Source organism: Peromyscus leucopus, chromosome 14, assembly GCF_004664715.2.
Source record: "Peromyscus leucopus breed LL Stock chromosome 14, UCI_PerLeu_2.1, whole genome shotgun sequence".
NCBI classification, from domain to species: Eukaryota; Metazoa; Chordata; class Mammalia; order Rodentia; family Cricetidae; genus Peromyscus; species Peromyscus leucopus.
The window spans coordinates 87009027-87035788 of NC_051075.1; the positions used below are offsets into that span (position 1 = coordinate 87009027).

At 38.7% G+C, this 26762-nt stretch overlaps 1 protein-coding gene across 50 annotated transcripts in view; it reads left to right on the plus strand.

Annotated features, from left to right (window-relative positions):
• Window positions 1–26762, plus strand: part of LOC114690096 (muscular LMNA interacting protein) — a 264668-nt gene that overhangs the window by 197134 nt on the left and 40772 nt on the right. For 36 of the 50 annotated variants that reach the window (XM_037210929.1, XM_037210921.1, XM_028864691.2 and 33 more), the window contains one exon: window positions 708–914. The exons of the other annotated variants lie outside the window; for them this stretch is intronic. In XM_037210929.1, the coding sequence (XP_037066824.1) occupies window positions 708–914 (207 nt within the window). The remainder of the gene's footprint in view (window positions 1–707; window positions 915–26762) is intronic. 50 annotated transcript variants of the gene reach the window in all.

The following is a 26762-nucleotide window of genomic DNA, read 5'->3' on the forward strand; positions in this document are numbered from 1 at the left end:
GGCCAGCTCTTTCTAATCTTTGTTGATCCCTTGCTCCATCCGCATAAGTCATGTTCTTATTTAGTTGCCTATTCCTTTAAGCTCTTGCATTCATATCTTTTCCATGCTAATCATCATGCTAATAAGGCCTCCTCTACAGCCATCCCTCCTGTTTGCTGAACTACCAGGCTCTCTTCAAGACAACACGGCCTAGAATTGGATATGGTCTTCATTCCTTTTAGACTCACCTCTAACTGATCCTAGATTTCTGCTCAGCTCAGCTGAATAAACTAATACACCCAGAGCTTCTGTGCCTCTGCTCATAAATTAATTCCTTCCTGTTGCCCTGGCAAATTCTAGACCAAATCTTCTGCATTCCTGAGTTAATAACCTCCACTGCTGACTCCTCTTTGCTGGGCCCAGGCAGCCCCCTGAGGATAGGTTCTGCTCTTCTTTATACATTTCTCCTCTCAATACTTTCAGCAACAACAAACAGCATCTTCAGGAGATGGGTTGCAAGCCCCTGTTTTGCTTGCAGGAAAGACTGGAGGGGTGGGAAAGATTATTCAAAGAGACAATATATTCACTATGAAACCAAGTGTCTTGTGAGAGAGGCCTTATAAAGACTATTCTTCTTACTCATTAGAGGTTCTAACACATCTCTCATAGGTAAGTCGTGGAGTGCCTGATGTTCATACACTAACCTATCCTGTGCCTTTTCTTCCTAGGATGTGGCCATCCCTCATAGGCCTGTTTCTCTCCATCCTTTATATCAGTCTAAACTCTACCCTCCTGCTAAATCCCTGCTGCATCCACAGACCTTATCTCATGCTGACTGTCTTACCACCGGACCCTTCGGTCATTTGTCCTCCTTCTCACTGAGGGATGAACAGGAGAAATCCCCCACTCTACTTAGTCAGAACACATGCAATAAGGTGAGACTATTTACCCAAACGAGAATTGTTCTCTGCTATGAAACCTCAGGGTGCTTAACTTCTAAAACTTACATAATGAGAAAGTCTCGATAAAAACTCTAAGTGCTTATGTTCTTTAACATGTAAGTATACTAGAACTATTAGAACTTGGATTGAGTTGTATTACTTTAAGTAGGTGACAGCTGACTTTGAGAAATAATAGACAAGTATTTTCTTTTTAATGTCTATTCCTGTTCTATGTTCCTCAGCATTTCATGATCTAACCACAATGTGGAAATGTAAAGGAAGCTTCTAGAACTTTATATGGTGGCATTATTAATTAATGTTCTAGTTTTATTTCAGTATTTTTAAAAATTTAATTAACTACAATTACTTGTTGAGGAGACATAGCAGCAGACAGTGAGCAAGGAAATACTTATAATTACTTCAGGTATCTTGCAAAATAACATTAATATTTTATTATATAATATGCCTATCTATCTAATAGTTTCTAGTAAATATATATGTAAATCACAATAGGTTCAGCACCTAGATATATATATGTGTGTGTGTATATATATATATATATGCTGTTTTTTAATATGTATGATAATATATTTATGATTGGCACTGGAGTACATTCATGTGACCTATTAGTAGTACACAGCACTGCGATGTGACGTTTGAGTATGTTCCTTTTCCTTTTCAACTGTTATCATAGCAACCTGGTTATCCAATACAGTCTCCCAGACCCTAAAATTTCCCTAAAACACTTGACCTTCAATTAAATAAGTAACTCAGATGTCAAAATCTTATTTAATAGAATTTATCTAAAAATTCTCCATGGCCAATAAAATGCATCCCTGCTTTTAAGAATAAAAGCAGAGGTATCTCCTAGGAGATGACAGGACAAAAATCCATTGGCCCTTGAGTTTTTATTCATGTTTAAAAGAAATAATGTTGATAACCTACTCCAAAGATAGTCATCTGAAAAGTGGGCATGGGTGTATAAGGAAGAATTAGGTTAGCCGGGCAGTGGTGGTGCACGCCTTTAATCCCAGCACTCGGGAGGCAGAGGCAGGCGGATCTCTGTGAGTTTGAGACCAGCCTGGTCTACAGAGCGAGATCCAGGAAAGGTGCAAAGCTACATACACAGAGAAACCCTGTCTCAAAAAACCATAAAAAATAAAAATTAAAAGAATTAATAAAAGAATTAGCTTATTATATCTTATGTCATATATAATGAATAAAACAACCAGTCTTGAATTAAACAACTTTTATAGGCTCAATTTCCTACTATCAACATTGAGAGTGATATTATTATTGATTTTAGGTGTGTCTTGCTCTTGGTATTTGACAAAAAGAAGTATTGGAAGGAAGCATCTTAAAATGATTTTACATTATTTGAAATGTCTATGAAAAATCATTTTGTTTTGAAGTTATTTGTGATAATAATGTAACTACTATCTGTCTTATAAATTATCATGAATGATATAGGTTTTGGTGATATTTTATAGGCATCAATTATATTAAGCAGCTACATCTTTTGATATCTTTGTGATACTTACTGCAACTGTTCAACAATATTAGATCTAGTATTTCATTCCTAGTTTAGCTTTGCTTGTCCCAGCTATGGAAAACATTGCACAAGAGCCATATGCATTCAGATATCATAGACTTGCCTGTAGTAGCCAGTTTACAGTGGAAGGTTCATTTTAGTCTATGAGATTGGTATCAGCACAGGCAATGCAAATGAGGATTGATTTCAGAAGAGAAACTGAAAAGGTAAAAGCTGTGTATGAACTAGACAACCTTCATGAATAGATTTTGTCTTTCAGAGTCTAAGATTCATTTGATATATTGAACAAAAAGCCATTCATACCCAAAATACTAATAAAAATCATCTTGTAGTAAGACAGTATTTGTCAAAGGAAGGATTTAACGGATAAGTCATATATTCCAATTCTCCTGTTAAAATATATAAATTACTAAATTTTATAGGTATGTTTAGAAATATGCCATAGTTATGGGTCAATATTTTACTATTACCAACACTTCTTGTTTATTTGAAAACCCCCCTTGCAATCTGGAGTTGTAAACCACAATTTGCCATGTAAGTGAACTTTCTTCTAATGTGCTAATGTTACTACTCCCCAGCTTGACCTTACAACTTTACCTACAACTGAATCTTCCCACCCTTTTTTTCTGAAGAACTTTCTGGGAATGCATGCTGAATTTTACTTGATTGTTCAGTATGCAGGGTTTCTCACCAACTGGGACTGTGGGGTTCAGCAGGCCTTCATTCTTTTGTTCAAGTTGCAGCACATTCTTCTAAATTTCCACCAAACTCTTTGTATCTTAATTCAGACTCTAGTCCCTTTCCCCATTTCCTACTTCTTACCAGAAGTTCATAATGAGGTCACATCACATCATATGATGAGGTTCACACGTTTTGATTTCATCTTGTTGTGGGCTGCCTTATCCATCTTCCTTTATTTTTTCTCTCTAGTAAAAGGAAAGCCATACCTTTTAGTTCCTTCTATTGTCCTGAAAGAACTATAGGCCAGTGAGTAAGAGCATATTACTTCTGCTTTGGCTATTTAAATTCATTACTTAATTCCATCCATTTCAGATAGGGATATTTAGTGAGTAATTCATCCTTTGCATGCTTGTTTCCTCACCTTTTAAAATGAGGTTTATAGCAGTAACTAGTTTATTAGAATCTATAAGAACTAGAACTAAAGTTTATTAACGTATAACAAAGGAATTATGTCACTGCAGTGAGCTTTGTGAATTCGAAGACTCCTAGCATTTCCAGTGTGCTTTCTGCTTCCTGCACACAGTTCAAGATATGAGTTCTCAGCTTGCTGCCATTCCTGCCTGGTGCCACTCTTTCCAGCTATGATAGTGATGGACTCTTAGCCCTCTGGGACTATAAATCAAAATAAACCCTTCCTTCCATAAATTGCCTTGGTCATGGGTTTTATATTATTTATTATTTATTTAATCACAGCAATAGAAATATAGCTTGAAAAATCAAATTGGCATTTCACACTCATTCATTTTATTGGAAACTAGTTTGTATTGATTTCCTTACTTCTGTCATTAATATCATAATCCTGGAAGTCCTCAGACTGAAAGTTGGATTCATGTATTATAATCCATCTTTCTTTCACTTTGTCCTTGTAGCTGGTAATTTCCCAGGTTGAATGGGGTCTTCTTTGGCTGTGCAGTAGCATTATTTCACACTGTTCTGCATTGCCAGTCTACGTTATTTGAAATGATGTACTTATTTTCCTCTAGGCATGCCATCAGCATCCCTAACACTTCCAGTTCCACGGAGATTCACCCCTTAGAAAATTATCTAGTTTTCCACTTATGGGTATGAACATTTGTATATTATGAATCAGACAAATCATGCCTCCTTTTCAGCGAAGTTTCTTCATGCAGCATTTAAAGTGATCATTTCCCCTTTCAGTCTCTACAATCCTTGTCTGTGCCAAGCACCTCATGTGCCATTGTAGATTGACACGTTTCTTTATTGAGCTCTTCTTGTTCATCTACAATGCGACACATTTGACATGATGTTTCTCACGTTATAGGCATTGCAGCAAATGTGTGTTAATGATGAACAATCTAAAAAGGATCCATTTTCCACACTGCGAACTGCAGACGCTAGGATAACCACAATTAGTTCTGTTTTAAGCAAATACTAAATCTGAATCAATTTACAGTCTGCCAATATGTTTAGAATAATCTTAGTAAACTGAAGAGAATTCCTTTGTTGCCAGCTCTTGGGATGCCTTAATATGAGAATACAGATAGAAAGAGAAGCAGTGGGCTGGGCATTTGGTCTTCTCTCGCTGTATTCTGGCATCTTCTGTGTGTGTGGGGGCATTTCTTTAGGACATCTGACCAAAAGTGGTACCTTGCCTTGTCTTTCTGCATTCACTTGTGGGGCCAACCCCCACAAGACTTCAGTCAGCTACTCCTGTGCCTCTATAGCACATTGTTATCTGTATACAGAAGTGAGAAACTCTAAGGCTGTCTCAGAGGCATCATCTTAGTTGCCCCACATGTCCTCCATTCCTCTGTAACTGTGCTTCAGCCACCAGAAGCCAGAAGTATCCATACCTCTGACTGCGCCTAGCTAAACTTCATTTGTATTTGGAAATTAAAAAGCGTGCTTTTGGTGTATCCATGACAACATGTGTTGGAGTGAAGGTTCTGGCATGAAAGTGGAAGTCAGAGGGCAACTTTGTGAAATTGTTCCTCCCCTTCCTTCTTTACACAAGTTCCAAGGATCAAACTCAGGTGTCCAGGCTTTAAAACAGCAAGTGCCTTTACTCTGGGTCAGCTCATCAGCCCCTAAATTTCATTATAAACCGCAAATACTTTATTTGATTTTCTGCACCTTATTTGATTTTCCAGTTGATTGTGGATGTGCCCAAATGAGGAAAATTCATGTCATTAATGCATCTTCTTATGGTTGATCTTTATAAATGAAATTATGATCACTTCTAGGCATGTCTGAGTGCATTTAGAGATGATTACCTGAGGATAGAGGACCCCCTGTTACTATGGGCAGTATGGGTGGTGCCATCCCATGAGCTGGAGTCCAGGACTGAACCAAAAGGGAAAGGGGGGCAGCCAGTCAAACTTGAGCATTCCTTTCCTCTGATTCCTGATCTTGCGTCACAGACTAAACTCTTTCTATTGTGACTTCCTTGCATGATGCATACTGTCCTCAGTGGTGAGCCAAAACAAACCTTTCACCCCTATCAATTGTGATTTATTAGATATTTGGCCATAGAAGTGTCAAGAGTGACTGGTGCACACGTGCTCCCAGCTGATGAGCAAGGCAGTGCTCTGCTTCCTCTCATATACCGTGCTGGAATGTTCCTTCTGGTGATCTGTCCAGTGTGGTCCATTTTATACCCTTTGTACTATAATTCATGATTTTAATACTTAAAATGGGCCCTAAATCTGGTGTTGGGTTCTTACATAAAGAGGCTACAATGTACCTTATAGGCAAAATACCTGTTAAACTCTTCTTTATCGTGAATTAGAATGCTATTAGCCAGGAATTTATTGTCAGTTGATGAGTAGTATGTAAATTCCTATTACAGGAACACATATTAAACAAGTTATTGATTGGTTAATGAATATGTGAACAGAGATAATTGACTGACTGTTTGTTTAGATTTCACAGAGAAGAGAATTCACATATGAGAAATGACTTTGGGAGTGATTTCCGAACAGTTTAGGGAAGTGAGGAACTGATATGAAGGCATCCTGTGAAGGTTATATTGGCAAACAAGTTACCATTGTGGAGAAACTCTAAAAGACAAACAAAAAACAAGGCCGGACACATAGCTTGGAACAGTGCCAACTGAGGTGGGGAGGGAAATTTTGACAATCAGTTGATCCTGTACCAGGGCAGAGGATTGGGCTGGAGACAGCACTAACGTCTAGAGAGGGCAGGCAGCAGGCAAGGAAAAGCACAGGTCGACAGCATGGGGTTCATGTTAAAGAAGGAGAAGATGCCATGTGTAGACATGGATGTATCTCTGCTCACTTATTTTTTTTTTTTATGCTTTGGAACTACATTTGAAGTCTAGGCTTCCCCATATCAAAACTCTGGCTATCAAAATTTAAGAGTGGGTTTGAGGATATGGCTCAGTGGTAGAATCTCTACAAGATCACCTCCAAATCTCAAGAACCAAAAGATCTCATGGGCATTTTATTTTTGATGTGTTATTCATAGTCTTGATCCTGCTAAACAAGGAAGGGGACAGGAGATAGATGTGTCCTGGCATGTGATGTGAAGCTGTATCTTATCTGTGGTGATTTCCTCCAATTTTGTTTCTCTTTTGCAATGGGCTTTAATATTTTTACCTTTAAGGGCAGGAAGGTGTCATGGGCAGCATCTCAGCTTCTGTCATGATCAAGGCCTTTTGTGGTCTATCCTCTACTATCCTCCATGTCAGAAAATTCAAGACATGCAGAAGATGACACTTAGTAGGCGCATTCATATGATTCCATGGGCTCTTCACTGTTCTTCTTGGCCCTCAGTTGAGAACATGCAGAAAATAACTCAATAAAAGCTTTATCATTCTGTATAACTCTAACTGTTCTCTTTATCCATTTCTGCCTTATCTTTCCTGTTTTCTACTCCCATAATCTCTGGTATGTCTATCTGACTTTTTTAGTCAGCCTGAAGTTGTAATTCTTCTGGCCTACTTTAAGTACTTATTCCAAATCCAACACTCAGTTGTCTGCACTCTTTTTTCATATTCCAATTATTTTTCTTCCTTTTATTTTGCACTGCTAGGGCAGCATGGTCAGAAAGCTATACCTTATCTGTGTTTCTTTCATTTCCTACTCTGTTGATAGCAACACACCAGAAAGATGTGGCCCCATGTGTGAAAGACCCTGCTGAGTGAGAACTGAACTCCTATAGTCTGGATGGGGCTCCTGATCTGCCTGCAGGGTGGCAGTTAGGATTTTCTCAGTAGTAAGTTGACATTACCGTGAAAACTTGAGTGGTTTACAAGCAAGAATAAGATATCGACTGCTTTGAAGCCACAGGAGAAAATCCACCACAGGCATCCATAAAAACATTTTCTCTTTCTGTTTTTAAAACTACATCTTATTTTCATGGCTTGTTAATGACCATACAACCATTTTATTTCACTTTCATTTTCTAAAAATACATCACCATTCTTTACAACCATACTCAATTTTATTCTGAGTTTGCTCGTATCTCACCAAAGACATACAGATAAAGAGATTTCTTTGTGAGCCAATTGCTACTATAATATATTATATGTACATTCTTAATGCACCATCTAGCTCTAGCTTTCATACCTCTTTAAATTTAAATATCTCAGTGATTGTCTCTGGAATAGCCTATTTGGAAACAACAAACAAACAAACAAACAAACAAACAACAACAGTGGAAATCCAAAGGAAGAAACAAAAACTGAACGCTGCAGCTTTCACTTCATGGCCAATCCATGCCACCCACGCTCTCCCTGTTCAGAAGCCCTCACATCCCTGGCCATACCCACTCACACCCCTTTAGAACCCCAGGCAGCCGCCACTGCTGATGGCAGAGCAAGCCTTTAGGATCTCTCAAATAGCTAGGAAAATAAATGTTTCAGTGTAGATAATTTGTGTTCTGATCAGTTTTGGGCTTTAAAAAAAACATAAATTAATACATGCAATTATTTTGAGGGATTTTATATTTAGAAGTAGTTTTTTTGTAAAGAACTATCTCATCTTTTCCTTAACGATTTCTATCAGTAAATACCTATTTTAATAATTAAAATGTTAATTACTTCAGTGTCCCCTTTCATTATGAAGAATTCTGGTTTGATTAGTAATGGCAATTTTTCTTAGTGAAACACAAGTTAAAACTCAACTGCAATCCCCGCTTATATGACATCTGTTGCTGAATTTTTTTGGGTGAGTCATTAAGTTATTTTATGTCTATATTTGAAAAAGCAATTCAGCCCCTTGGGGGGGGGGATAAAATCTTTTGATTGTTACCAGGATCAAGTGAAATTTTTCCTTACACAGTCTATTTTTTTTTGTACTGAATTTAATTCACGGTTCCAGATCTACCTTTATTAATATAAATTTGGTGCTAAAATGAAAGAAAGCCAGTCAGTTTAGTGGAGAAGCCAGGTCTTCATCTAAACGACTTTCCCTTTCTTGCAGCACATTTCCTTCTAATACTGCCGTTTATTCACACGTGTCTCTTGTCACTTTTTCACTCCAGTTTTTTTCCCCCTCAGAATCCTACTCTACGTACTTGAATTTTATGTTCTGCCTCTGCACACTTGGTTGTTCTCTTAGCATTTCCTTGACACAAAGAAATCCATTTTTACCACAAGGAAATAAAGATGACTTATTCTGAGACTATGAGTGACCATGGCCTGGAATCACAAACTTACGTTACCCCCAATTCCATGGAAGATGTTTCATGAAGTCTTTTTAGTAACAGAACAAAGGAAGTCATAAATCAAGCCATTTTTAAAAACACATTGGTGGAAATATCAGAGAAACAGCTTACAGCCAGGTGGGGAAATCTCAGCTATGGGCTTCCTAGGCTATGGCCAGCAGTCTTAGCACTTTGGTTAGTGGAGAAAAGAGTTTTGTTAATACTGTCCAACCGTTTATATCTGTTTATCAGAATGTGGGCAAGAAATAGCCCTTTTGAGGCTAAGGATGGCCCAAGATATATAGTAACTGGGTTCTAGACCTGCAACAGCCCAACCCTTCACAGTCACAAAGTTTTAATCAGTCCATCACTCTTTGTAGCTACAGCCTCTTTCCAGGAATTCTTGTTCACAATATAGTTCAATTTACATAAGTGCTATTGGCTATATCATTTTTTTTTTTTTACTATGCCTTGTCTGTTCTGGGCTATAATTTCAGAATATTTGACTTGGTTTTGAAGTTCTACCTGAACCCAAACTGAGACAACTGCATCAGAATTACTGGGAGAAGTAGGAAACCACAAGCTTCCAACCCACATAGAATTCTTGCAAGTGGATTATAATATTAATATTTCATGCACATTATACAAAGCATGAGTTAAATTTAGCGCTTTTGAAAGGAGATTTCTCCTGATATTCTAACAAAAACTACTGATGCACAGAAGGGGAAGCTGGTTATAACTGGTCTGGGTCAAGAGATCCCCACAGTAATCCTAAATTTTACCTATTGGTAGTTCAAAGGCTTTGGGCAGCTGTGAAAGCGTTTGTCTCTTTAAGGTAAAATGTAAATATTTATATTTGGAGACACAAAGTGCAGTTAAGAGTAAAGCAGCACATTGAGATAAGCTGAGCTTCAAGATGATAAAATGAAGGTCAAATGAAGTAATTGGGTTCAAAATTATGAAAGCTTTGTCTTATCCATAACCTAATTCTCTTCTCAAACAAAGACTATAGAGGGTATCTATTTTATACTGGAATCTAGGAGCCCTGGAGTCCAGAAGTAGACGAAACATGATTATTTATTTGTGTCACAAAGATGTATTGATTCTCCAGTAGGCAAAAGCCTATCTGATCAGCGCTGCCCATGCCAGGGGAAACAAGCAAAGAGAGGTGAGAAGGACTTAACTAGGGACTGGCTTTCTATGTAGGAAAAACAGAGTAAGGAATCGAACAAGAAAAACCATTGAGGGCCATCACCATGCAGATGTTCTGCCATCTATGACATTCCAAACCCCTCTGATGAATCAGGGCTGACTAAGGAAGTATGTGACCTGGATGAGACATGAGATGAGAATAAAGCAATGGCCTGGCCCTTGCTGGGTGGGAGAGAGCAGCGGGAGGGAAGACAGCAGCTCTGAAAAAAGAAATGGCTCACCTGAGAACATATCAGCAGGCTGGGTCTGGCATGGGGGGAGCTTGTGGTCAGGAACCCTGGGAGTGGCTAGCAAGAAGTCAGATTGTTAGATGGGCTTGCGCTTTTGTGGGCGGATTGGGCTGTTTGAATTGGGAGGAGAACCTGGAGAACATACCAAGTTCTCCACCAGAGGGCAGAGGCATTTCAGTATCATAGGTGTCTTAGGGGTGGTTTGGTGTGTATTGAGGAGACCCTGAAATTTGGTAAAAAACTGATATTTAGAGGGAAAAAAAGCCAATTTGATATTTACTTTACAGATGGTATATTATTTAAATTTCAAAGCAATTGTGAAATGGGTTTCCTTTTCTCTATACACGAGGAAGCAGGAACAGAAAGCATAGATAATTTGCATAATATTCTATAAGATATTTTGAAATCTGGTGCTGGATTAGTTGCTCATCAGATACTCTCCTACAAACCTTATCAGCCAACAGTTTCATTGTCTCTACATTGCTACCACCTGCAGATCACAGGCTTCCAATCTGCTCCAACAAGACACTTTTGTTTGTTTATTTACTTATTTTACATCCCAACCAAAGTTTCCCCTCCTTCCCCTCTTCCCAGTCCCCACCCCCCTTCAATCCTGTCCCATCCACTCCTCCTCTACTGTATCTCTTCAGATACAAGTCGATATCCCATTGGATATCATCCAGCCATGGTAGTTACACTGAGACTAGGCACCTTCTCTTCTATTAAGGCTGGATGTGGCAATCCAGTAGGAGGAAAGGGTCCCCAAAGTAGGCAATGGTCAGAGACAGCCCCTGCCCTCACTGTTCCAAGTCTCACAGGAAGACCAAGTTACACAGCTGTAACATACATGCAGAGGGCCTAGGTCAGTCTCATGCAGGTTCAGTCTCTGTGAGTCCCTATGAGTCCAGGTTGGTTCTGTGGGCTTTCTTGTGGGGACTTTGACACCAATGGGTCCTATAACCCTTCCTCCCCGTCTTCTGAATGATTCCACAAACTCTGCCTAATGTTTGGTTGTGGGTCTCTGCATCTGTTTCCATCAGTTGTTGGGTGAAGCCTCTCTGATGACATTGGGCTAGGCACCAATCTATGAGCATAGCAGAATAGCATTAGGAATGATTTCATTGTCCTCCCCCCCACCCCCATCCATGTTTGGTTCTGTCCTAGGTCTCTGGGGTATCCTGCCTCTAGGTCCTGGCCTTGAGTGGGGAGCTCCGTCTCATAGTAGGGTCTCCAGCTGTGCCAGTATTTAGTGGTTACTCCCACAGTTTCTGCATCACATTTACCACAGCACATCTGGTAGATAAGACACATTGTAAGTTTTGAAGGGTTGTAGCTGGGTTGGTGTCCCAGTCCCTTTCACTGACGTCTTACTTGGTTACAGGAGATGGCTGGTTTGGACTCTGTATCCCCTATTGCTAGGCATCTTAGCTAGGGTTACCCTCATAGATTCCTGGAAGTTTCCATTGCTTTAAATTTCTAGCTCATTCCAGAGATGCACTCAGATTCCAATTGTCTCTCCTGGTACTGTCTCCGTCCATCTTCCCCTGATCTTATCTTTCTTGTTCCAATCCCCATTCCCCCTTCCAGGCCTCTCCCCCCGTCCACCGTAAATGCCCATTCTGTTCCCCCTTCACAGTGAGATTCATGTACTCCCCCTATCCGCTTGAGCCTTCCTTGTTATTTAACTTATCTGGATCCGTGGGTTGTAAAATGGTTCTTCTTTACGGCTAATATTCACTTATGCGTGAATCCATACAAAAATCCCAGGATAGCTAAAACAATCCTGTACAATAAAAGAACTTCTGGAGTTATCATTATCCCTTCTTTAAAGGTGTATTACATGCTGGAGAGATGGCTCAGCGGTTAAGAGCACTGGCTGTTCTTCCAGGGGTCCTGAGTTCAATTTCCAGCAACTATATGGTGACTCACAACCATCCGTAATGAGATCTGGTGCTCTCTTCTGGCCTGCAAGAATAAATGCAGGCAGAACACTGTATACACAGTAAATAAATAAGTAAATCTTTGCCAGGTGGTGGTTGTGCACGCCTTTAATCCCAGCACTCGGGAGGCAGAGGCAGGTGGATCTCTGTGAGTTTGAGGCCAGCATGGTCTACAGAGAGAGATCCAGGAAAGGCGCAAAAAATACACAGAGAAACCCTGTCTCAAAAAACCAAAAAAAAAAAAAAAAAGGTGTATTACAGAGCAATATTAATAAAAACCATATGGTATTGACATAAAAACAGGTTGATCAATGGAACCAAATTGAAGACGCTGACATAAATCCACACACCCATGAATACCTGATTTTTGACAAAGAAGCCAAAATTACACAACAGAAAAAAAGCATCTTCATCAAATGATGCTGGTCTAACTGGATGTCTGCATGTAGAAGAATGCAAATAGATCTGTATCTATTACCCTGTACAACACTCAAGTCCAAGTGGATCAAAGACCTCAACATATGTTGTAGAATAATAATTTAAGATGTGTCACATTTGTTTATGCTATGGAACATTTCGTTTAATGATGCAAAGATGTGTTGCCTTCTTTTATGTTGCATTTTTTTTTAACTCTGTGAAGCTGTTGTACTTTGCCTATCTAAAATACCTGATTGGTATAATAAAGAGTTGAATGGCCAATAGCAAGACAGGAGAAAGGATATGCGGGGCTGGCAGGCAGAGTGAATAAATAGGAGGAGAAATATGGGGAGAAAAGGATTGAAGAGTGAGAAAAGAAGGAGGAAGACTTCAGAAGCCATCTATCTAGCCACCTAACCACAAAGCCAGCCACACAGTAAGAAATGGAGTAAGAAGTAAAGAAAGGTATACAGAAATAGAGAAAAGTAAAAGCCCAGAGGCAAAAGATAGATGGGATAATTTTTAAAAAAGCTGACTAGAAGTAAGTAAAGCTAAAGCCAGGCATTCATAAGTAAGAATAAGCCTCTGTGTGTTTATTTATTTGGTAGCTGGGTGGTGGGCCCCCCAAAGAATAACAACCAAAGAACAAAGAGCCAAAAGAGTAAAAAAAAAAAAAAAAAAAAAAAAAGAAAGAAACATAAAACCAGACACACAGAACCTGATAGAAGAGAAAGTGTGGAATAGTTTTGAATGCATTGGCACAGGAGACAACTTCCTGAACAGAATACAAGTAGCACAGGCACTAAGATTGATAATTAACAAATGGGACCTCTTGAAATGGAAAACCTTCTGTAAGGTTAAGGACACTGTCAATAGGACAAAACAGCAGCCCACAGAATGGGAAAAGATTTTTTTAACCAATTCCACATCTGACAGAGGGCTAATATCCAAAATATATAAAGAACTCAAGAAGCTAGACATTAGCTAAGCAAATAATACAATTAAAAATAAAGTATAGATCTAAACAGAGAATTCTCAAAAGAGGAATCTCAAATGGCTGAGAAACACTTAAAGAAATGTTCAAAATCCTTAGCCATTAGGGAAATGAAAATCAAAATGACACTGATTCTGTCAGAATGGTTAAAATAAAAAGCACAAGTGACAGCTTATGTTGGAGAGGATTGGAGTAAGGAGAACACTCCTCACTGCTGGTGGGAGTACAAACTTGTACAACCACTTTGGAAACCAATATGATGGTTTCTCAGGAAACTGGCAATTTATCTACTTCAAGACACAGCTACACCACTCCTGGGCATATACTCAAAGAACACTCCACTATACAAGGGCACTTGCACAACTATGTTCATAGCAGCTTTATTCTGAATAACCAGAAACTGGTAACAGCCTAGATGTCCTTCAACTGAAAAATGGATAAAGCAAATGTGGTAATTTTACACAGTAGAGTATTACTCAGCCGTTAAAAACAATGACACCATGAAATTGGCTGGCAAATGGATGTAACTAGAAAAGATCATCCTGAAAAACAATACAACTTTTAACGTAGAACTGGGACTCAACCTGAGGCCACCTGCCTGCTTCAGCAACAGAGAACTATGGAGGCTGATAGTATAGAGTGGCTGTTTTCATTCTGTTGGTCACAACCCCCTTGAGGATCAAACAACCCTTTCACAGTGGTTGCCTATGACAATTGGAAAATAGATATTTATGATATAATTCATAACAGTATCCAAATTACAGTTATGAAGTAGCCATGAAAATAATTTTATGGGTTGGGGTCACCACAACTTGAGGAATTATATTAAATTGGGGTCACAGCATCAGGAAGGTTGAGAACCACTGCTATAGAGTGACACCCAGAGTCGCAGCATGAACTCTGAACAGAGTCTGGGGTTATCATCATACATGTTTCCTACATGCTCACTCCAGACCCCAACATTCTATTTTCAGCCATAATGCTAAAGGTTAGTGGGTAAGAGAATGTATCAGGAGAGGGAGAGGTGGGAGGATTCTTGAGCTCAGGACTTCAAGAACAACCTATACAGCAAGACCAAAATAAATAAATAAATAAATAAATAAATAAATAAATAAACAAACAAACAAACAAATAAATAATAAATAAATAAATATAAAAAAAATAAAAACACAAAACAAAAATAATATACTTTTGCAGTCACTTTACTGAAAAAGGCCATTTTGTAAATTGGAGGCAAAACTGCCTATAACTACCTCATTAATCATGCTTGCTCCACTCAGCCTGTATACACAAGTAGAAACCTGTCTGAGTGAATACACCAAGGTAATTTGTTTTTGATCAACATAGAGATAAATGTCCTTGCTCTCAATTTGAAAACTTTTCTGACAATTTTTGGAGGTAATGGGAATTGGATGACTATTAGGATGCTTCAGAAGAGAAAAATCTTTGTGGTGGGTGGAATAGGACATTTTATCAAACTCAAAATGGGTTTTTAATGTTCAGAACTTTTCAGGAAAGTAGAGCAGAGGCAGTGTTTTCAGATGCTAAATTGTTTTCAGAATGGATGGACTCTTTCAATATGTTCATTAAGAATGTTCTATTCAACTGGCTAAATCAGACTAATTGGACTTTTAACATTAAAAAATGAATGTCAATGAGCAGGTATTTTAACAGACGCACTTGTGCAATTGAAGCACTTACATTAGGTTCTTCACCAGGGGCAGAGAGAGTATTTCAACATAGTAGAAGCCTTGCTGACAGTTTGCCATGTGAAATGGGAGGGTCTGTGTGTCTAACTGCCTGTTGCCATCCTGAAAATGTTCTTAGTTTAATTACAAAGTCATTGACTTTTACATTTCTTCTGGGAAGCAGAGAACAATCTATTCTTCTATTCATATTTCTCTTTTGGGTTTAATTTTTGTGAAAAAAAACATCTGTCACTGAGCTCATTTGTTGTGTGGTATTAGACATGCAGTATCTAGCTAAACTATTTCACTGTGACTTTTTTCTTTCATTCTTTATTCTTTTTCATTGAAAATAGTTTTTTTCACACAATGTATTCTGATTACAGTTTTCCTTCTCCCAACTACTCCCAGATCTTCCCCTCTTGCCCACCACCCAAATCCTTACCCTTTCTCTCTCTTATTAGAATAATAGTTACTTTATAATAATTATAATAAAAATGGGCATCTAAAAATAATAAGATAAAATAAAACAAAAACAAAACAGAGTAGGACACAATAACAAACAACAACATCAACAACAGAAGAGGAGCCAAAGGTAAAGCACAAGAAACACATATAGATTTGGTGACGCACATGTTCACACACACAGAAATCCCATAATAATGCAAGAACAGAAATCAAAATATACATAAAATGGACTTGTAAGAAAAAAAATGTCCTAAGAATTATGAGAGAATGAACTGTCAAAAATGCCATTGAATTTGTTTTGTGTTGGCCAATTCCTGCTGGGCATGAGGCTTGGCCTTGAGAGTGGTTTGTATAGTGTGACTCTATTGGAGAAAACCAATTTATCTTTTGTGAGCAGGTATCAACTGGAGATAGCTCTAGCTTAGGGATGGGTGCTTGTGTCTACTTCCCTTTCAGTGCTGGGAACCCATCTGTCCATGACTTGTACAGACTCTGTGCATGCTGCCACAGTCTCTGTGAGTTAATATGTGCATTGGTTCTGCATATTTAGAAGGTCTTGCTTCCTTGATGTCTTCTATCCCCTCTCGCTTTTACACTCTTTTTTAGTCCTCTTCCACAGAGTTCCCTAAACCCTGAGGGGAGGGTTTTGATGGAGACATCTCTTTTAGGGCTGAGTGTTCCAAGGTCTTTCATTCTCTGTACATTGTCCAGTTGTGGGCCTCTGTATTTTTTCCTTTCTACTGCAGGAAGACTCTTCTCTGATGATGGCTGAGCAAGACACTGATCTATAAGTATAGCAGAATGTCATGAGGAGTCATTTTATTGCTATGCTCTTTTAGTACTTGGTTCTCCCCTAGGTCCCTGGCCTATCTAGTCTCAGGTTGTTGGCTATCTGAGTAGTGTCAGGGATGGGCCCCATCACATGTAGTGGGCCTTAAATCCTATCAACTATTGGCTTGTTAGTCCCACACGTTTTGTGCCATTGATGCACTAGCACATCTCTTTTTATCTTGTTGCACGCGCGCGCGCGCGCGCGCACACACACACACACACACACACACACTATTCATCTATTTATTTTACATCCTGGCAACAGCCTCCCCTGCATTCTCCCCTCCCTGTCCTTCTCCCCTGTTCCCTACTCTTACCCCAATCCCTTCCTCTTCCATCTCCATCCAGGAAAGGGCAGGTCTTCTATGACTATCGATAAAACATGTCATACCAAGTTGCAGTAAAGCCAAGCACATCCCCAATGTGTTAAGGCTGGGCAAGGTGACCCAGTATAAGAAGCAGGATCCCCAAAACTAGTAAAAGAGTTAGAGACAGCCCTTGTTCCCACTGTTAGGCATCCCATAAGAGGATCAAGTTATACAACTGTAATATATATGCAGAGTGCCTAGGTCAGTCTCTTGCAGGCAGGTATCTGGGTTGGTGTTTACTTTTCTTCTTTGGTAGCAAACAGAAATATATCAAAAAGATCATCCACTAGGATCAAGTAGACTTTATCCCAGAGATGCAGAGATAGTTCAATACTTAAATCAATAAGCTTACTTGATCATGGTGGATGATCTTTTTGATGTTTTCTTGGATTTGATTTGCAAGCATTTAAAAAAATTGAATCAATATTCATGAGGTGCATTTTTCTGCAATTTTCTTTGTTGGGTCTTTGTAGTTTATCAGGGTAACTGTGGCCTCATAAAATGAACTGGGCAAGGTTTATTCATTTCTATTTTATGGAATAATTTAAGGAGCATTGGAGTTAATTGGGAGAATTCTGCTCTAAAAACCATCTGGCCATGAACTTTTTTTAGTTAGGAGACTTTTCATTATTGCTTCTTTTTCACTATGGTTATAAATCTATTTAAATTTCTTATCTGATCTTGATTTAACTTTTGTAAATGGTATGTATTGAGAAATTTTTCAATTTCTTTTACATTTTCCAACTTGGTGGAGTACAGGTTTTTAAAGTATGTCCCCATGATTCTCTGGATTTCCTTGGCGTCTGTTGTACCCCCTTCTCATTTCTAGTTTTGTTAATTTGGAGATTCTCTTTCTGCCTTTTAATTATTTTTGATTTAATAAGGGTTTTTCAATCATATTAATTTTTTCAAAGAACCAACTCTTTGTTTCATTGATTATTTGTATTGTTTTGTTTGTTCATTTCTATTTTAATGATTTCAGCCTAGAGTTTGTTTATTTCTTGCCATCTAGTCTTTTGGGGTGTGATTTCTTCTTTTTGTTTTAGAGCTTTCAGGTATGTTGTTTAGTTACTAGTATGAGATCTCTCCAGTTTCTTATGTAGGCATCAGTGCTATGAACTTTCCTCTTAGCACTGCCTTCATTGTGTCCCATAAGCTTCAGTATGTTGTATATTTATTTTCATTCAATTATAGAAAATCTTTAATTTCTTTCTTGACCCATTTTTTTATTCAGTACTGAGTTATTCAGTTTCCATGGGTCTGTAAGCTTTCTGTTGCTTCTGTTGATGTTGATATCCAGCTTTAATCCTTGATGGTCACTTGGGATTCAGGGTGCTATTTCAATTTTCTCCTATCTATTGAGACTTGCTTTGTATTTAAGTATGTGGTCAATTTTGGAGAAAGTTCCATAAGCTGCCAAGAAGAAGGTATATTCTTTTGTGCTTGGGTGAAATGTTTTGTAAATATTTGTTAGGTCTATTTGCCTTACGATATCAGTTAACCCAGGATTTCCCTATTTAGAGTTTATCTGGATGACCTGTCTATTAGCAAGAGTGTGGTATTGAAGTCATAGCACACTATGAATGTGTGATAGTCAATGTTATTTGAGCTGTTGTAGTGCTTCTTTTTATGAGTTTGGGTGCCCTCATGTTTGGTACATAGATGTTTAAAATTGCAACATCCTTTTGGTGGATTTTTCCTTTGATAAGTATGTAGTGTCCTTCCCCATCTCTTCTGATTAGTTTTGGTTTGAAGTCTCTTTTGGCAGATTTTTTTTAAATAAAATTTTCTTTAATGTTAAAAAAATTGCTAATTGGAGATAAGTACTTGGTTGGAGGTTGGCAGAAGAGCATTTTTAGTGAGGAAAAGTCTGCTTGAAGAAGGTGAGGTTTTAAAGCTCTCATCAGATAACACACTGTCCCTCCTTGGAATCCATTGCCTGAATTTGTGCTGTATAGGTGTGGAGTCATGTAGGCATTTGGCAGCAATTTTACCTCACTGAGTTGGAGAAACTATGGGAAATGGAGCTTGCATTTCCCAGGACACACCTGGCCAGAATTCTCATGGCAACTTAGATCAGGTTCTTAAGTGAAGGAGCCTAGGATGGAGAGGAGCAAGGAGACTAACAAATATGCTTTCAGGAAAAGGCCAGCTTTGGCCTAACTCATAAACAGAGGGATTTAGGACATAAAAAGAAACTTGTCCACACATGAGACAGGAGCACCCCTGCTTCAGTCAGTCCTTTTTGGTGGCAACAGTTCAGGGAGGTGAGGACACACTTCTCAGTGAGCAGCTGCTCAATTCAGTGAGACCTTGATGGAGGCATTTCACTTCAGCAAGTCAACTGTCTGCAACACATGTATATATGCCCCTTATGCCCTTGCTTCCTATATTTCTTTTAGTAACCTCCTGCATGTCTTTCTTATTTAAGAATAATGCAAAGAAGTTTTAAAGGAGCCTCTTCTTTTTGGCATATATTCTGTGGTCTTATAAACCTTATATTTTATGGTCCACATTTGAATGAAATTTTACCACGTGTTAAAATTCTATGTGATACCATAGACAAATGTGGTATTATAAATGTTTTTGATTTTGATAGATCTCATATATCCCAGGATGGCCTCAAACTGACTATGTAGCTAAGAATGTTCTTGGATTTCTGACTTTCTCTCCCCTTTTCTTCTTGCATGTGGGGTTACTGGCATGAACCGTTGGTCTTACCAGTGGTACTGGTGGTGGGTCCTATGGCCTCGCCCATGCCAGGCTAACACTTTACCAGCCTATAACATTTCCATTCTAATTTTATAGATCTTACCCTTTGAGATTGCTGAAGCCTAAAAGTAACATGAAATTTTTCTGTAAGATATTTGTAAGCAGTAAATACATTACTACAAAAGATAAGTAATGTATTTACTGCTTACAAATATCTTACAGAATAAAAGTTTGAGTTCGAATAAAAGCTTACATGGTTGTCTGTGACTTGAGAGAAAACATAGAAGTAAAAGAAGACACATTTTTCAAATGGGAAATCTTAGATGCTTTCAAATTTGACTGAAGGCCAAGTTACAGTGCCTGGTGGCAAAATACACTTAAGGAAAGGTCTATAGGGCCAAGGAATACCTGGCGTCCTGACAGTTCAAAGGTATATAAGGACAACATAGTGAACTGTTGGCTAGAGTTTATATACTTTTGAAATATAGATTAAAGCAATGCATAGAGGTATATGTTTAGAGGAGTGGGGGTCTAACACCAAGACAGGGCTGGAAGGTACCTTACTTAAGGCAAACCTTCAGTTATTGGTACTTACACTATCCTTAGCTCACCTTTCTTACCCATTCATATACACTGTCCCTCCTCAGCACCGTCCCATCCATCCTCAGTGCTGCTGCTGGAAAGGAGGTCTTAGCAGGCAGCCAGGTAAAGCTTGACATGGATCTATGAAGAGGGATAGGAGATGGCCTGAATCTATCATTTCATAATTATTATTCTTCCTAGGTAAGACTATTACAAATACTTGTGACACCTCAGTTTATAGGTGTTGACAAAGTGCCAAGCTCTGGGATTGATTTCCTACAGTTTTCAGAGAATTTGCTGTCAGTGAAGAAGACTTACATTGAGAGTAAGGGGAGCAACTGGGACTGGACAATATTCCTGTAATTGAGACTTTTAATATAGATCCAGTTACTTTCTCTTATGGATCATACAGAAATACAATAGAAATATTTGTGTGATACAGGAGATAAAGAATAGAGAGAAAACAACTTACCAATATTTCCTTTGTGAAAAAATAGATATTTGGTTTATGATTATAGTAGAACACTAGATATAAAAAACAATTGAAAATAATATTTTATGTGTAATTCTAAGCAACTAATTGCACCCTTAAAGGGCAGACAAGTAGAACAGAAAATATGCTTCCTTGTCAGTTCCAATCACAATTTCTGGAATCCATTTTTAACCCTAGGATGGTGTTGGCATATATATTTTTTGCTCCAGTTTTATTATTGCCTGAAAACCCTACACTAAGATAAAGTGAACAGTGCAGTTAAGCCCCCGAGGAAGTGGTTTTCTGCTTGAGAAGGAAACAACTCCAGGTAAAATGTGAGTAAACAAAAGGAAATGGAATTTATTTTTAAACAGGTTGAACATAGAATGGGCAGAAGCATTCCATTATGCTACAAGCTGTCCCTTAGAGCACAGAGTGCTGTCTTTGGAGAAAGTCAATGTCCTGAGTTTTGCCTCATAGCATGGGACAGAAAGGCAAAGAATAAAACAAGTATATGTTGAGTGTTTTTAGATCTGCCACAGCGACCAGAACAGAAAACTTACTCTTACTGTATTTCAAGAATTGAGATTGGAATATGATAAAAACTAATTATCAGAACTCATCAGTGAGAACTCTGTGGGCACATAAAATAATGAACACATATATAAAGTGATATGTAGCAACATGTCATCAACTGAGCAGATGACACCCAGGGAGTACACAGCAGAATTCTATAAAATTTGATGGTGTTACTAAAGGAACAAATAAAGGAGACAGTGGGAGAACTAAAAACAGATATTAAGGACCTCAGGTCATGTTCTCAGGGGGATTCTCTTCTTCATCTGATGGCTCGAATTTCTCGCTCAGCTGTGGCTGAGAACTGGGAACTTCAAAAGAAAAGAACTTTCATTTAGAGATTGTGTCATTCATCAACTAATAGTATTTTGCTAAACAATCATGGACATAATAAATTGGCCAAATGAAAAAGAGACTTGAGAATACCTACTTAGGGCCTAGTTTCTCATTTTACAAAATAACAGGTTTCACCATGACATTTCCATATATGCACATGATATTTTTAAATTATCACCCCTACTACCTTCTCTTAAACCAACTCTCTCTCCTTTCCATATTCCTAACAGTTCCACTGAGGTCAATATTTTATTTTAGTTGACTAATTAATCACACTAGTTATTATTGTTTTGGTAGTGATGGATAGCAAACCCAGGGCCTCACCTATATTGAACAAATGTTCTATGACTGAGCTACCCACAGCCTCGGGTAGATTTTAAAAATGAAGAAACTGAGGCACAGAAAGAGGTTATATAGGGCATCAGTGGATAGATAAATTTGTAAGCCTTTGGGTCCCACCCCAAATGCATTTTTTTAAATGCAAGAAACAGTTAAGCTACTCATGTTTCCTATCTTCCCTTTTAAAATTCAGCTACATCAAATGAAGTGTTCAAGACATGTATCTGGTTCTCTGTTTGAAGCAGTAGCATTTTACTGAAGTACATGGAAGCTAATCTTCCATTGTGGATGTATGATGTACTGATTTTCATAAAGGCAAAGCTAGAGCACTGATATGTTGTTGTGTTGCCCCCAGGCCTGGAATCATGAGTCATATTTTTTTTTTTGATGCACAACTGCTAGGATATGGCAGGGCCTCTCATCTAGCAGCCTGTAGTCTTTTGGGGAAATGAAACAAACTTCAATTTTACAGTGCTCGTTCATTTAGCAAATTGAAGCACTTATTCATTGACTATGAAGTGGAGTTGATGCTTGCAAATATCTGTACAGCAATTCTCCAGACATTTTCTCAATCACTCATGTTATGCATTCCCACTGAATTTTCTCCCTAGTTTCCAATCATCCTAATTATGATTTATTCTTAGTGAGTGGATCCATGTGCACATTTCCTGTTCCTGGCTTCTAGCAGGTAACTTGGCTCACTGGGAAGTTTCCCTCATATCCTTCCAAACTGGCTCAGGTCTATCAGCAATAAACCTTCACAGCACTCAGAGAATTATTTCCTAATATGTTATTCTATGTTTTTATTATCATTATATTAATAATTAATTGTATAATGTAAATAATATAAACAATATAACAGTATATTAATTATATTAGAAATTATTAATTATACAATTATAGAATAACTATGTAATTATAATTACATAATTTTCAATACAATAATATATTATAAGCATATAACAAGTATGGTGATATATAATAATTAATATAATTATATTATTTATATATAATTCATATCTATTTCTCCCACTAGACTGTAATCTTCAAGGTCAGGATAATGTTCACTGCTGTGTTCACATCTAGCCACATGTCTGGCATATTAATCAGTATAAAATCAGAAAGATCCATGGCAAATAATTTTATTATACAACAGCTATGTTGTAGCCAGCAGTTTCTCTGGTCCTGCCAGGCCCACTGTCAGGATGAATCTCTCCCACCTGCATCCTGCAGCCACTTGGTCCCAAGTAAACACACAGAAGCTTATATTATTTACAAACTGTTATGGCCAGGCTTCTTGCTACCTAGCTCCTATAACCTAACTCAACTCATTTCTATTAATCTTTATGTTGCCATGTGGTTGTGGTGTTACTGGTCTACTGGCATCTTTTTGCTCCTTTGGAGGCGGCTGGCATCTGTCTCCCCTCACTCTCCTTTCTTCTCTCATCTCTTCAGTTTGAATGTCCTTCCTAACCTTATTCTGCCTCACCATTGGCCAAACAGCTTTATTTCTCAACCAATCAGAGCAACACATATTCACAGCTTACAGAAAGCCATCCCAGAGCACCATGTAAGTTAATTGATTAGGGCATTTGAGTCTAGTCAAATGGAGATATGACATGGCAATGTCTGAAGCATGCTTTTCATAGAAGGTTGTTGTTCATGGCCTTGTTAATTGAAATGCAGAAACAGCAACTGTTAGAGATGCAGTCTCATGGCCCTCTTGCCTCTTCCTGTGCATGTACGAGAAATTTATAGAATGTTGTCCATACCATGAATGTTGAAATCAGGGAGTAAAGTCCCACATTCTTTGATTGGCCAAGAAAATCTGGAGAGAGAGAGAGAGAGAGAGAGAGAGAGAGAGAGAGAGAGGGAGGGAGGGAGGGGGGAGGGAGGGGGGGGGGAGGGAGGGAGGGAGGGGGAGAGAGAGAGAGAGAGAGAGAGAGAGAGAGAGAGAGAGAGAGAGAGAGAGAGAGATCTTTAGTAACTTCTAACAGGTGCAGGCTTCTTTGCAGACCCAGAAGGTATAAAACTCGTGGCTAGATCTTTTAACAGTTCAAGAGAAACTAGAAATAAGAAGCTTTATGGAGAATCTGTGGAGTTCAACACTGAGAAATGGAGTCTCCTTGAAGCAAAGGAATTGTTAGAGTCCTGGTAACTCACCTGTCAATCTACCTGCAGTATTCTAAGTGTGAGGTCTTGTGAGACATTCGAGGATGCAGTGAACAAATCCTAAGTAAAATTTGGAATTCTTTAGCTTTGGAAATAAGAAATTTTTCTCTCCACAATGTGCTTTATTTTTTATTTGATTTATTTTTCCATATCAATTTGTTCTCTGTGCTGGGTGAGTTGTCTGCCAGGCACAAACAACTTAAAGATGAATGTCACATAGTTCAGAGACTTGTGGTCTCATCATGACAGGCATATACTAAGGAAGCAGATAGTACTCTATGGTTATTGCTGCAGTCCATTTTCACAACTACTTTCTAGAGGTATTTTTTTTTTTATGAGGGTCACACTCTACCTTGAGTTGCTAAATGTAGAGACAGAGAACATGCAGGTTTCTATACATACGTGGTATGAAGAGGGTTTATAAGGGATGGTGGATGAACTTGGGAAAGCAATCATAAGAAGGAAATTCTGAACACTCTGTCTTCCATTGATGACAGAGTTAAAGACGTTAAAACTTCCTGCAGCACTTCCTCCTCTTTAGAGTTTCTGGCAGTCAAAAAAAAAAAAAAACACCCTGCCTTCAGACAGGAACTTTTCATGAATATCATGGCACTGAAATCCACTTCTCATGGACACACTACGATTTACAAAGTGTCTTCTTGGAGTTGTTGGAGTCTCATTTCTCCATCTGGCTTGAGAAAATTTCATCTTTTTGTCTTTTCATGGAAGGTCATATGGGCTCTGGAGAAACACGTGTGAGAAAGCCACAACAGACAGTCAACACTCTGTAAGGTGTTGTGCTAGTTTGCTGGCCAGTGTGATAAAGTGCAGGGAAAAGCAAATGAAGGTGCTATTTAAATACTGCAGCGATGCGTGCACAGAAGTCTAATTCAGCGGCTGCACAGAACCCAAGACTGAAGTTTGCACCTGACATCTCAGTGTGCTTTGTCCCGTCTCCTCTGCACCTTCCTCTCCACTCACTTTCCTATGGTGAATAATGCTGAGATGGGAATAGTAACTTAACAGCTATAGCTTTTAATTGAGGCCAAATAGTAATTTGTTTTTTCAGAACATGACAACCACGTGTGTAGGCTTGGGTTACCCTCTCTCCCTCCATAGGAACCTTTGCTCTGTGTAGCAACTATGTGAAACTTAAGTTAGCATTTCTTTTTGAATTGCTCCTGTTCTGACCTCTGTAGGACTCTTCTCCTGTGCTTTGTTACTCTCATCACCCGACATCTCTGCTCTTCATGCTTTGCCAAATCTCCACATTCTGCAGAGGTTTTACCATTTAGCATTCTTTCTTTCTTTCTTTCTTTCTTTCTTTCTTTCTTTCTTTCTTTCTTTCTTTCTTTCTTTCTTTCTTTCTTTCTTTTTTTCTTTCTTTCTTTCTCTTTCTTTCTTCCTTCCTTCCTTCCTTCCTTCCTTCCTTCCTTCCTTCCTTCCTTCCTTCCTCCCTCCTCCTCCTTCCCTCCTCCCTCCCTCCCTCCCTCCCTCCCTCCTTCCTTCCTTTCTTTCTTTCTTTTTTTTTTTTTATTTTTCGAGACAGGGTTTCTCTGTGTAGCTTTGCGCCTTTCCTGGAACTCACTTGGTAGTCCAGGCTGGCCTCGAACTCACAGAGATCCGCCTGGCTCTGCTCCGAGTGCTGGGATTAAAAGCGTGCGCCGCCGCCTGGCGCATTGTTCTTTCTAATAGTTCCTGGACCACCTGCCCTAGTCAACACATCCATTTGCTGCTTCTGTGAATCCTAGAAAACAGGAGAGAGAAACACATTGCCCCAAACTTGATCCTCTTGTCTCTTTCTAGACAGTATTTTCATCTGAAATTTCTTCTTTCCTTTTTTCCTTACCTCCACCCCCTTTCTCCCTCTTCCCTACTGTCCCCCCTCTAATGGATTTCTTAAATATCTCCAGCCAGCCATCAATATTTTGCATATCAGTGACACTGGCTTCTGTTGAAGTTGGAATTTCCTATCGTGTGCTCCTCTCTTGCTTATAGTTCCCCAAGGGCTCCTTATGATCATATCCCCCCATGTTTCTTTCAATTGCGCTGTCTTTAGAAACTGTCTCTCAGCTTCCAGTCACTGCTTGCCATTCCCACTTCTGGCTCTTAAATAAATTGTTCTTGTCTTAGTGCTTTAGTCTATCTGCGAAGCAGGGTTAGACATGTGATAACTCAATGAGGAGTCTGCTGTCAGGGCCTATGCTTCTAATCCTAGTACCTGAGAGGCTGAAAAGGGGGGCTCGGAGTTGGAAGAAAGTCTGGGCTACAAAGTGGAGAGATTCCCTAAACCCTAAACAAAATCCTTAATGAACAAGCACATATAAGTGACTTAGTACATGAGTATAAAATGGATTGATATGACTAAACTCATGAACTTTATAAGATGCCATCAGACTTCAGCTGCCTTGAAGAAAATGGAAGAACAAATTTACTGTGTTAAAAGTTCATTCTCAGGCCAAATGAAGTAACTAGGGCTTAATAATTATTTATGACTAGTTAGTTACTGTTCCCTTTTTTTGATTAGGGAATCACTGCAAAGGTTTTGAAATTGGAAGTAATAATGAACTTGACTTAAGTGCCTGTG